Here is a 12639-nt window from a genome sequence, read left to right on the forward strand (position 1 = left end):
GCATCACACGTAGTTACGCAATCCAAAAAAATGGGGAAGAAAGCAAAATCACTGGAAAAGACCTCTGCGTCCTTGAGGCCAAACGTCTACCACAGAGCTTTGAATTCTGAAAACTTGCTCTACCCTGTACTGATTGAACAGGTTCGACAAGTCATACAGGTCAGCTAAAATAAAATCTCTTTCATGGCAACATCCAACGTAGCAAGCAGCTTGGAAATCCACTTGTTATAGCACTCCACGCACCCCCCCCCAAAAAAAAGGCATAGAGCATACGCTGTAAAGTGAATGGTTAAATTTACCAACTTGTCGATCCATATTGCTCGTTAGGTATACCCACGTAATTTTCTCCCCCAAAGAAGTTTTCGCTACATTTCTTTTCTTTGAAAGAAACTTTATTGCATTTTCAGAATAAAGATAAAACATGGAAAGATACAAAAAGGTTGAAAGAAAACTAAAAAAAGAGAAACTAAAAAGTGCAGAAACAGATAGAAAAAGGTACAAAAAGAATGACTTCTGACTCTTTACAGCAAAGATATACGTAAGAAACGTCAATCTTTTTGTGACTGTCCCAGTACCAAGATCTTAACTTAGAAATTCTCCAGATGGTCCATCAGAAAGCTTAAAGAATCTGATTGACACAGGACAGTAATCAAAGCTCCAAGTGAGGTTTTGGCACCAAGACATTCAAACTGATTCTTTCCCTCCTCTGATCTCATCCCTCCTCCCTGTCTTGCAAACAAGCGGTTTCTCACTCCTAAGTTTCCCCCTTCCATCTTGGCAGTTCGTTAGAGTGATTAGCAACTCAGGTGTCTTACCAGCAGCGGAGCATCCTTGGCTGAAAGGGCTGGAGCAAAGCCATGTGAAGCTAACACAGGATGGTTCTCTGCGGATGTGGTGAATGCGTGAAGCCAGCTAAAGCATGTAGAAACCTCTAATGGCAGGCAAACCTGACACTCTTCCAATTTTAACTATCATAAACATTACTTTTACAATCCATTTTGACTTCATAATCAAAATTCAAAACTGTAACTTCATTTTTTTTAGTTACAAACAAACCCGAGAAACAATCACACATATCAATAGTTTTGCCTTCTCTGCCAAATCTATTAAATTTATCTTACTGTTTCCCTAATATTGCCTACCCCCATTATATATAAAATATCTTCACACACACGTGTGTGTGTGTGTGTGTGTGTGTGTATTAAAAACTACAAATCAGACTTTTTTTTCAAACTTAAGTATTCAACAAGCTTACGGGGGATAAATTATATTATACGTTCAGTTTAAAAACCATTAAAATCACACTACATATATTTTCCCACTAGTTCTTAACATTTTTATAAAATAAGGGATACTTTATAAATCTTTAAAGAAAAAAGAAGAAAAAGTAATTTTCTTTTTTAATGCAACCCAAATAGTATTCCATTGTCAATATTATTTCAAATTAAAAGAACATCCTAGGTATTCATCTTAATCGCCAAGATAAAGAACTTAAAACATCAGTTTTCGCTCTGTTTCATTCTTGGAACAAAGTCCTGCTTGCACTGCTTATAGCTTGCATGTTTCCTTTTGTTCTCCCCCCCCCCCCAATGTTTCTAGTTGAGTAAGGATTGCCTTACAATCTCTAGTTGATACCTAGTGGAGAAGGTTACAGCAATGTCATGAGTACTGATGGCGAGCAGGAGGGGGCCTCTATCCAGGGTGGAAAATGCATGCGTAGTAGGGAGGAGTTGAGCAGCCATTCAAAGAGACACAGATCAGGCCCGCCTTAACTTTCGGGGTTCATCTGTCTGGGTTTTTCCCACACTTCTTCAGTTTGTTAGGATTGATGTCCTAACAGTCAGAAATCACGCTGAGACGAGGAGTAGGTCTCTAGTGTTTATTACTGCTACATTAGACAGAAAATCCTAACAAACTGAAGAAGTGTGGGAAAAACCCAGACAGATAAACCCCAAACGTTAAGGCGGGCCTGATCTGTGTCTCTTTGAATGGCTGCTTAATTCCTCAGTACTACGCATGCGTTTTCCACCCTGGATGGAAGCCCCCTCCTGCTCGCCATCAGTACTCATGACAAGCAAGCTCTCTCTGTTCTCAGCATCCTCCTTTGCACTTACTTCCTACCCTTTTACTGTATTTCAGCATTGGCTGCCTGGCACCTGCAGGGAACTGGCTTTGGGGGAAAAAAAGTGTAAAATAAAACTGACATATCAGGGTTGAAATTTAATTGCTTAATTATTGGTTTATTTATGGATAGCGCTGTTTTTTTTTTAAAGGAATTTTTAAAATCTTTTTTACCTGCACTGCTTAGTAAAGGTATAGATGAAATAGAAAACAGGAAACATGTTTCAAACTTGAGACCAGGCATTATGTCTGAAAGTTCTGCCAAACCATTTTGGGTCCGCCATGGTTTGGCAGAAACAAAGCCTAGGATTTTCTCGTTATTCCAGGTTTTGGGGAAAATGAAATCCGGAGAAATTCCAGAGGTGATTTTATGGGGTGAGGATGATGCATGTTGCCCCCTCTCCCCCCGCCGCCTCTCAGTAGCATCCGTGCACAGAATGTTTTGCATGTCTTAGAAATACTTAGAAATATTTTCTTACAGCAATTTCTCTCTGTAGTCTGTACAGTACAGTGTAAGCAAAACATTCTTCCAGCCAGGTAGATGGACCTGAATAGCGATCATGGGCGCAGCAGCTGCTACATTAAACAGCTGAATGGCTTGTAAAATCCTTGCAAGTACATTAGAGAGGGCAGGTATGTTCAAGCCCCGGTACTAAGGAGTGTTGGTTCAGTGCCATGAAAATAAATGTAGCGTGCTGCTAGGAAAATGCCCAGTGCTGAATTGTCATCTTTTGGTAATGAACCCGTTCTTCCAGTAAAATGGCGGAGCACCAATGAAAGACAAATCTGAACCCCTAAAACTTCAAATAAATAAAATATTTGTAGGTATACTAAAGCCACAAATACGTTATAGGAAGAGCAGGTTTGTTGCAGAAAGTTAATAACATTAGGCATTTTCCTCGTTGCGTGCTGCATCTGTTTTCATGTCACATTTTTGTGGTGGCCACCTGCTTGACTGTAACCAACACAGGACGAATATTTTCTTCTTGCTGATGAAGTGCTCACGCACATCTTGATCAACGGGGAGTGTTTAACTTTGTGCATGTATCTGTTCTATGCAGGAATGCATTCTCTCTGGCATTATGTCTGTGAATGGCAAAAAGGTCCTTCACATGGATCGCAATGCTTACTACGGAGGTGAAAGTGCATCTATTACACCCCTGGAAGATGTGAGTATTCCCCAGCTCTTCTGCATGGTCTTCTTTTCTTGGTTTGCAGTTCTCCGTTGAATGATCTAAAGATCTGATGACACACAGTTGATAGCCTGGTGGTGCTCTTAACAACCCTCCTCTCATAGAGCCCCATCCAAAACCAGACAGGCGAGGCAGCTAAGGAAGGTAGAACGTGAGCGTGGTTGAATGGGCATTGATGCCAACTTGATTCATTTGCCCATCCTTTGATATCAGGATTAATTTCCTGCCCATCTGGTCCCTTTGAAAAGGTCAGGCTAAGGGCACCATTCTGCAGGGTGATACAAGAGAATGTTTATCAGACTGGGTAATTCTGCAATTTGACTGCGGGATGGCTGATTTTGCTGGCAACTTTTGATAGTCTTGACAGCAGATTTCCTTGGAGTTGTCTGGTGTAAGTAGTGAGATGTAACCGTTCTGGGCTGTTACAGGAGATCGTCTAAACAATTCTATTTCCTGTGTAAAAGTTTATAGAGGGAGGAAAGAGAATTGTGAACCAGAAAGCTGTACTTCTAACATACTTGAAACATTCATCAATCTTGTAAATCCTCGCTCATTTCAACAGTGCACACGAGCAGAATTTCCTTCCAGTGAAACAACTTTTTTTTTTTTGACAAGTCCATCACTGAGGAAATTAAGGCATTGCAGGAATTTATATCATTTGTATCAATTTGCATCATTTATATGATGATGGGGAAATCAGAAGACGCTTAATCCTTGGAAGAAGAGCAATGACAAATCTCGATAAAATAGTTAAGAGCAGAGACATCACACTGACAACAAAGGCCCGCATAGTTAAAGCAATGGTGTTCCCCGTAGTAACATATGGCTGCGAGAGCTGGACCATAAGGAAAGCTGAGCGAAGGAAGATCGATGCTTTTGAACTGTGGTGTTGGAGGAAAATTCTGAGAGTGCCTTGGACTGCAAGAAGATCCAACCAGTCCATCCTCCAGGAAATAAAGCCAGACTGCTCACTTGAGGGAATGATATTAAAGGCAAAACTGAAATACTTTGGCCACATAATGAGAAGACAGGACACCCTGGAGAAGATGCTGATGCTAGGGAGAGTGGAAGGCAAAAGGAAGAGGGGCCGACCAAGGGCAAGATGGATGGATGATATTCTAGAGGTGACGGACTCGTCCCTGGGGGAGCTGGGGGTGTTGACGACCGACAGGAAGCTCTGGCGTGGGCTGGTCCATGAAGTCACGAAGAGTCGGAAGCGACTAAACGAATAAACAACAACATATGATGATGGAAATTAGGTCATTTATGTTACTACACAAAGGATGCCAGTCCCAGTAGAAATTTGAACATCTGCATGCAAAGTCTTGTAAAACTTTGTTGTATGATTGTGGTGGTTTTGTTGCGTGGTGTGGTGATTGTGTCTTTATTTTCAAGGGTTAGCGGGTGTCCAAATCTTGGTAGGTTCCCAGAATTGCCTCCAAGGGTTGATACGTAGATAAGCTGACTGCAGCAGGCTGATATGTTCTCCTGATTGTGCTGCATCCCAGCTCTACTTCCTGGGTGGGTGAACTGTACTGTCCATCCTAACAGCATATCCTCTTGTTCTTAAAAGCTGTACAAAAGGTTTCACCTCCCAGGATCGATACCGGAATCGATGGGCCGAGGAAGAGACTGGAATGTGGACCTGATTCCCAAATTCCTTATGGCCTGTGGTGAGTGGCTGGAAACATCCTTGGCTGCTGCCTTCTGCTGGAAATGAAATGGCGGTGTTTCCTTTTCATTGGGTGCCTCTTAATGTCTTGGGTGTCTGGAAATTTTGCAGCACACGCTGCAGCCAGGCCTCTGGACTGCTAATGTGGGTATGGGTCCTTCGGCCACAGTACTAAGGCTGCGTCCTGCAAAGGGTCCCTCCTAGGCGTTCCCTTCTCCAGCTTATGCGTTCTCTGGACCTGATTGACGAGCTGTATTAGGGTCTCTTTCAAAGGAGCCCCTGGGTTGCCATAGTCTGTTCATTGCTTATTTGTGGCAGTGCCCTGGATTTCATCTGTCTCATCTATCGCCGAAGAAGACTATTGTGGGCATCCTTTTGTTTTAGATTCAGATTGCGTGGTCTTGGCTCTGACCCAGCCATCCCAGCTGTAATGCTTGCCCATTATGGTGGGCAAGCGTTAACCTTTTAGCCTTGCCCAGAATGTCAGAACTGAAGAGAGAGCCTGTAACCCCTCTCACTTCCTAGCAACCTTGAGCTTTGAGTGTGAGTTTGTGCAAGTTCAAAAACACTTGAGGTAAGCTGGTGAGGTTGCTGCTCACCACTCTCTCCAAGACCCTCTCTCAGATTGTCGCCTTTGTTTCTGGGCAGGTGGGCATGTTTTCTGAGAAAGTCCTGGGTTTCACTTTTGCTTCCTAAGAACATCTTTGGGCTTACATGGGACGAAAGGCATTCCTTAAAATAAAGCATGTTGGAAGGTGGCACTTTGCTATGCGTCATGCTAGCTTTCTATGGAATGCCTCAGAATCAGCATCATTAGGTGGAGCAGGGAGACCCCTCCCAAGGAGCCTTGTTATTCACAAGCAATGTTGTATCTGGCTCTGAGTGAGAATAAGCTTTATTTTTAGAGCGTTTAGGGACTAAGTTTGACATAATGAGAGATGTTTGGAATTGCTCTGCAGTCCCCATCCTGCCTCAAGTGTCCATTTATCTCCAAGCATACATCCTCCAGGTAGCTCACCCTGGACTTGTTTTGCCTGCAGGCCAGCTGGTCAAGATGCTGCTCTACACAGAAGTCACCCGCTACCTGGACTTCAAGGTGATTGAAGGAAGCTTCGTCTACAAGGGTGGAAAGATCTACAAAGTCCCTTCGACCGAAGCAGAAGCTCTCGCATCTAGTAAGCAGATGACCCCTTTGCTGCCCTCTTGTTGGATCCCACCAGTGGGTTAGGATGTGGGTTGCAAGGTTGTATGCTAAACTGGACTGTTTGAGGGTTGTGTACTGGAGCACTTAAGGTTCAGAAGTGAAATAAATCCAAGACTCAGTCTGGATTTACCTTGCAGCCTTGTAGAACAGAGCAGATAAAGTCTTAAATTGAAGGGAATGGGCTTCAAAGCCTGTCCTTAATGACCAACATCCCTTCCCACCAGAAAAAGTATGCCAGGTTCATGGATCCCAATTCTTATACCTCAGGGATATTTACTGGGCTGAAAAGAAGCCCTTGAACAGGAGCTAAGTAAAATAATGCAGTCAAGGTTTGCACATGGTTTACTAAGTTGTGTGAACGCAGATGTTGGTTTGTAATTTGAGGTTTATGCCTTGGTGCCATGCATGTTCCTGACGTTTGAATGGTCCCCAGAAGTTGGTTTATTGCAAGCATCGGCACAAGGGTTTTCTGTTTTGTTTTGGTTTTTTTAAGCCACGATCAGATATAACTACTATAAAAAAGTCTCTGGTCCACAACCTGGGGATGATCTGACCAGAGCCCGTGTTGCCACTCCCTGTCCAAGCTCCAGAACAAGGCAGGACAGAAATGTGCAGTTTCATCCTTGGCACTTACCGTGGGGTGCTTTCCCTCCAAAGGTCTGATGGGCCTGTTTGAGAAAAGACGCTTCCGGAAGTTTTTGGTCTACGTGGCCAACTTTGATGAGAACGACGCCCGCACATTTGAGGGGGTCGATCCCAAGAAGACCACCATGCGCGATGTGTACAAGAAGTTTGACCTAGGCCAGGATGTGATTGACTTCACGGGCCATGCCCTCGCCCTGTACAGGACAGATGAGTAAGTGGGTGCCCGCCCTGAGAGAGACCTCCCCCTCTGGCCCGCATTGCCCCTTGACTTACCCAAACTTTCTCTCCCCTCAGCTACCTAGACCAGCCTTGCCAAGAAACCATCAACAGGATTAAACTGTACAGCGAGTCGTTGGCGAGATATGGCAAAAGTCCCTACCTCTATCCTCTCTATGGCTTGGGGGAGCTCCCCCAGGGATTTGCAAGGTGAGACCTGTGCTGGCTGTGAAGGACTGTTTTGGCTACCAGCTCCAATAAATTGCCTTCGTTTGTAGCAGGTTTTCTGGTTGGGATCCTATATACCCTCCGACCCAGTGGGCACAGGAGTCAGGAAGTTCACCCATTGGACTGAGGGAAGGTGGGGGTGATTTGCTTGCCTTAGTATGTGTGAATCGGGATATTGTGGTTTGTAAACCTTAATTCAGAGTTTAGCATGATGCATGAACCCAGTTGTTAGATGTGGGGAGGATGAGCGACCGGCTAAACAGCTGAGAGGCTCCGCCTTTAACTGGAATTTGACTCAGTTGGGTCTGTGGAAAAATAAACTGCCTTAATAGGAGATTTGGGAACCTCAGAACAAATTTTTTGGTTCCAGCACATGAGCTGAAGGTTTGAGGAGCTAAAGAAATACTGATACTTCTTAGTATCGCCTTTTGTATTGAGAGAGCACAATATCATATTCAGGATAACTTATTTATTATATTTATGTCAGCTTTTTTCTTATTAAAAGCAATCTCAACCATCTCCCAGCTTCACTGTTAAGAATAAGATAATGAATAATTTTAAAAAAAAGTCTCTCCCCAGCAAAGTCCTGGGCAAGATAGATAGATACTGTTTCTTTTGGCCAGTGACCAGATAAAGCAAAGACATACCAGCAAAATGCAAGATGTCCTGGGCAAGAGAAGACTTCATGCCAGTGTTTCTCAGTTGTTTCTCAGTTTCATGGCTGGCTGGGGAATTCTGGGCATTGAAATCCACGCATCTTAAAAGTTGCTGAGGTTGAGAGGCCCGTCCCAAATGTAGTTTGTTTGGTTTGGGCATAACACGTAGTGTCAACCCAGACAAGTTTCCTTTTCCTTTTCCTTTCCTTTTTTTATTTCCTATCTTGTTAAACCAGGCTGTCACAAACCATGGTGTCTGTGGACATCATACTGTTCAGGCTGTAAAATAAAAAGCAAACATGGAACCTGAACTGATTTCTATTTGTGGACCATCACCTGGTGTAATTCAGTATTTGCTAGACACCAGTTTGGGAAGAACTGGGTGATGGGGTAAAGGAGGAATGAACAGAAAGTGGAATGAGAAGTAAGTTCCACTTTTGGGAAAAGGTGATTAAGCAAAGTAAGAGATCTGGTAAGTGCTGTTGTAGAGAGGCAGTTTGGTGCAGTGGTTAAGGCACCACCAGGCTAGAAACCAGGAGACCGTGAATTCTGGTCCTGCCTTCGGCGTGAAGTCAGCTGGGGGACCTTGGGCCAGTCCCCCTCTCTCAGCCCTGGGAAGGAGGAGGCGGCAAGGGCAAACCAGTCCCAAAAATGTTGCTCAGAAAACTGCAGGGCCCCTTCTAGGCAGTCGCCAGGACTCAAGATTGACTCGAAGGCACAGAAATAGTAAGTGCTGCTGTAGACAGGTCATGAGCCACTCTCCAGCTGTGAGATTGGGGCTCGGTCAGCCAGGGATGCGATCAGACCATTTTACCTTGACCAACTGGATGTCTCGGGACAATTGCTTTCTTGACAGGCTAAGCGCCATCTACGGAGGGACCTACATGTTGAACAAACCCATTGAAGAGATTGTCATAGAGAATGGCAAAGTGGTCGGAGTGAAGTCAGAAGGAGAGGTAGAGTGGCGCTGTTTTAGTTTTTCTCTGCTCAAGGGAGAGTCTCTCTAGCTAAGCGTGAAATGGGATTAAAACCAGTAGATCAGCATTGCCCAGGTCTCCCTCCTTTGAATGTCACACTTTACGACCGTATCGCTTAGCGATGGAAATTCTGGTCCCAATTGCCATTGAACATCGCGGGCTACCTGTACTCTAAGCTGTCTAAATAATAGAACGTGAATAGCCTTTCATCATACTATATAAACATCACTGTGTTGAAACAATACAATGTATCAAGACGTATAACAACATCATAGAGAGGGGGAAAAGCAATCTTCTTTACATGGTTTTGCATGGGAACAGAGGGGTCAAAAAAGTCACGGTGGGAGCCAGGGCAGTGGCGCCATGATGGTGTGATGCGCAAAAAGGCAGTCGAGGCTTTGATCAGACCACCTTGACTTTTTTCACCACAGCCTGAAGATACCCCTGCATGGGATTAAGTTGGTCATACCTCGACCTTAATTCATAGAGCTTGTATGTAAGGAAAGGAAAACTCTTCTTGCGACCCCAGTAGAGGAGAATGAGGAGGATGTAAATCTAAAGATACTTGGACTGGCTCCTTTCTGGATCCTTGTTCCCACATCCTGACCTGCCAGAGACTGTGGGTTGGTTACTAATAATAGTATAAACACCCCATTCTGACTTTAGTGTGAAGGGTCTGCAGAAAATGTGGCTCCTCCGTAGCAGTGTTTCTCAACCTTGGCCACTTTAAGAGGTGTGGACTTCAACTCCCAGAATTCCCCAGCCAGCATGGTTGGCTGGGGAATTCTGGGAGTTGAAGTCCACACCCCCTTAAAGTGGCCAAGGTTGAGAAACACTGCTCTGTAGTATTTCAAGTTGCTGAGGATGATTCAGACCAGGTTAGGGAGGGAGGATTTGTGCCTGGAAGGAAGAAAAGGGCGGGGTTTGATCACAGCAGCAAGCAAGCATTCCTTCATAGACCTCAATCCTTTCTGTGGGGAAAGATTGCATGCCTGGGGGTGCAGGGCGTGGAAATACTGTATCCATGGCCCCCCCTCCCCCATTCTTGCTGAAGCCCTGCTTCCTCTCTGTCCTGCAACTCCTCTTAGGAAGGGTGGCAACCTTGATGGGCATGCCAGCCCTCGGGTTCAGAAGTGGTGAAAGAAGGATGTGTTGTTGCATCTGGGAAACGGCACTCGGTTAGCATGTACTCTCTGAGCAGGTGGACAGAAGCCGAGTCCCAGAGGGCAGAAGACAGGCTCTGTGGGCTGCGCACATCTTCCACCGTCGTCTGTCCCCGGGCACTCTGAGGCAGAGAGCCGCTGCCCTCTTGAACCGCTGCCTCTCCCCCTGCAGATCGCCCGTTGCAAGCAGCTCATCTGCGACCCCAGCTACGTCCCCGAGAGAGTGAAGAAAGTGGGCAAGGTCATCCGTGTGATCTGCATCCTGAACCACCCCATCAGGAACACAAACGATGCCAACTCGTGCCAGATCATCATTCCCCAGAACCAAGTGAACAGGAAGTCCGGTAAACTTGGGAAGAGCAACCCGGAGGCTTGTGGGGATTGCCCGCTGCTCTGTGCCCATCGCTTGTTGAAGCTGTGCGAGTTCCTTGTTTGTCTTGTAACGTGGGTATAGCCTTGGATTTAGGAGAAGTCGTTTTGATGACGTGATTGGCAGGTAATAGAGGAAGCCTGGTTCATGCAGGAGTTTAGCACCCTTCCTGGACCCCCTTTGTGTTGTCCAAGGGGGTCCAGACCTCTTGAGAGAGACCTGTCTCTCTGAAGTTGTAATGGTCTGTGGAAATGACCTTGGGAGACAGGAGGAACAGCTGCGGGCAAGGCAATGGGCAGATAAGAGGCAGCTGAGCCCGAAAAGGAATGGGGGTGTGGAAAACATCTCGGAAGGGACCCTCCCTAGTTTCTTGGACTGTAAAGGTGAGGAGGGAGAGATGTCCTTTCAGAGTTGTAAGATTCTGTTAATGTAACCTTACAATAAAGTTAGAGCTAGGACTTCTGGGTGTGCGTCTTGTCTGGCCTACCTTGCAAGGTTGGCAGAAGATGCCGAGTTCACTTTGTTGGCCCTGGGAGTTTCATAGCATGTGAGGAATGCTGTGGTTTTGGAGACATGGACATTTTCTCTGATCCCAGTTCCTTGGGCCCCATCAGTGCTGTTCATGCCCTGCATTTCTGTTTCCTTTTTCGGATGTTGGGCCTTGAAGAATAATCGGTTTCTGGAGCTGTCCATTTGAGCGACAGCAGTGGAACGTGGCACAAGGACTTGGTTTCTTTGAATGGCCTCTCTGTAGTAGGATACAGCATAGAGATCTCCATTACTGGATGACTTCACTCACGTTGGGATGCAGTGTAACTCTTCGTGCGCGTGAAGGTGGATCCATTTAGTTCCTCTGGCGGCCTCGCTGGCGCTCTAGCAGATTCTTCCCAGCTTGGCTTAGATCAGTGTTTCTCAACCTTGGCCACTCTAAGATGTGTGGACTTCAACTCCCAGAATCCCCAGCCAGCCATGCTGGCTGGGGGATTCTGGGAGTTGAAGTCCACACAACTTAAAGTGGCCAAGGTTGAAAAACACTGGCTTAGATTCTTGTAGTGTTGGATTGGCGCCTTCGCTATGCCCATCACCTGCCCTAAACTCCACCATCTCTTCAAAGCTCGGGTTGCAGGATCCAAGTTTGCGTGCAGGGTTGCCCCTGGTGATGTGACCTCTTCCTCCCCGCCCTTTTGTGTCTTTTAGACATCTACGTCTGCATGATCTCGTCCGCGCACAACGTGGCAGCCCAGGGAAAGTACATTGCTATTGTGAGCACTACCGTGGAGACAAACGAGCCGGAAAAGGAGATCAGGCCTGCCATGGACCTCCTGGAGCCCATTGAGCAGAAGTAAGGCAGGCTGCCGGCCAGGCGTCGGCTGCGTTTGGCTGCTCTGGCCCCTTTGCTGCTGACACGGCTGTCGCCACACTAGACGCAGAGGCCCTGGATCTCAGGAGGAGACCTCTAGGAAGGTCACATACCCATGCAACATGCTAGAGGCATCAGAGCAGTTGGAGCCCTGCTTGGGGACACTTCTGATTTTGCATGGAGGCTGCCCTTGCACAGAAACCTGTGTGGGCTTTAGAGCTGTTCTCTGCTAGCCGAGCCATCCTGTAACTGCCAGCCACTGGTCTTCCTTTAGTATAGGCAAAGCCCAAGGCCCCTTCAGGTTGCCACCCAGCTGGAAGTTTTAATGTAAGAGAAGGAAAACACTGGAGTTGGACAGGCCTTTACATGTAGTCCTCTGCTCACTACAAGAATCCAGATTAATTTTGTTGCATAAATGTGTAGTTAATCACATTACAGGAAGTCCTCACTTAACAACCACAATCAGGACCAGAAAATTGGTTGTTAAGTGGTGCAGTGAGTCACCACATGAGTCACCACATGACTGGACCTGATTTTACGACCATTTTACGATGATCATTAAGCAAACTGCGTTCGTTAAGTGAATCCAGCTCCCCCAATGGACTTTTTTGCCGGAAACCAGCAAAAAAAGGTAATAAATCATGATCATGTGACTACAGGATGCTGCAGCTGGCCGTAAATGCAAGCTGGCTGCCAGGTCCCTGAATTGTGATCACGTGACCATGGGGGTGGTGCAATGGTTTGTGACAGTCGTAAGTGCGAGTACAGGTCATAAAGCACCTTTCCTGAGGCCGTCGTAACTTCAGACCATAGTTAAATGAACAGTCGTTAAGT

At 46.0% G+C, this 12639-nt stretch overlaps 1 protein-coding gene and 1 long non-coding RNA gene across 3 annotated transcripts in view; both read left to right on the forward strand.

Annotated features, from left to right (window-relative positions):
• The window catches only part of GDI2 (GDP dissociation inhibitor 2), a 229920-nt gene that overhangs the window by 214991 nt on the left and 2290 nt on the right, over positions 1–12639 (forward strand). For both annotated transcript variants that reach the window (XM_063308931.1, XM_063308930.1), the window contains exons 2-9: positions 3183–3290; positions 4888–4987; positions 6027–6161; positions 6848–7046; positions 7130–7261; positions 8792–8891; positions 10248–10419; positions 11643–11787. In XM_063308931.1, the coding sequence (XP_063165001.1) occupies positions 3204–3290; positions 4888–4987; positions 6027–6161; positions 6848–7046; positions 7130–7261; positions 8792–8891; positions 10248–10419; positions 11643–11787 (1070 nt within the window). In that variant the 5' untranslated portion in view covers positions 3183–3203. The remainder of the gene's footprint in view (positions 1–3182; positions 3291–4887; positions 4988–6026; positions 6162–6847; positions 7047–7129; positions 7262–8791; positions 8892–10247; positions 10420–11642; positions 11788–12639) is intronic.
• On the forward strand, positions 1584–2175 carry LOC134500935 (uncharacterized). The gene is made up of 2 exons (XR_010068305.1): positions 1584–1658; positions 2080–2175. It is a non-coding gene; the product is annotated as an uncharacterized LOC134500935 (long non-coding RNA).

This window comes from Candoia aspera, chromosome 7 (genome assembly GCF_035149785.1).
Source record: "Candoia aspera isolate rCanAsp1 chromosome 7, rCanAsp1.hap2, whole genome shotgun sequence".
In the NCBI taxonomy this organism is placed as follows: domain Eukaryota; kingdom Metazoa; phylum Chordata; class Lepidosauria; order Squamata; family Boidae; genus Candoia; species Candoia aspera.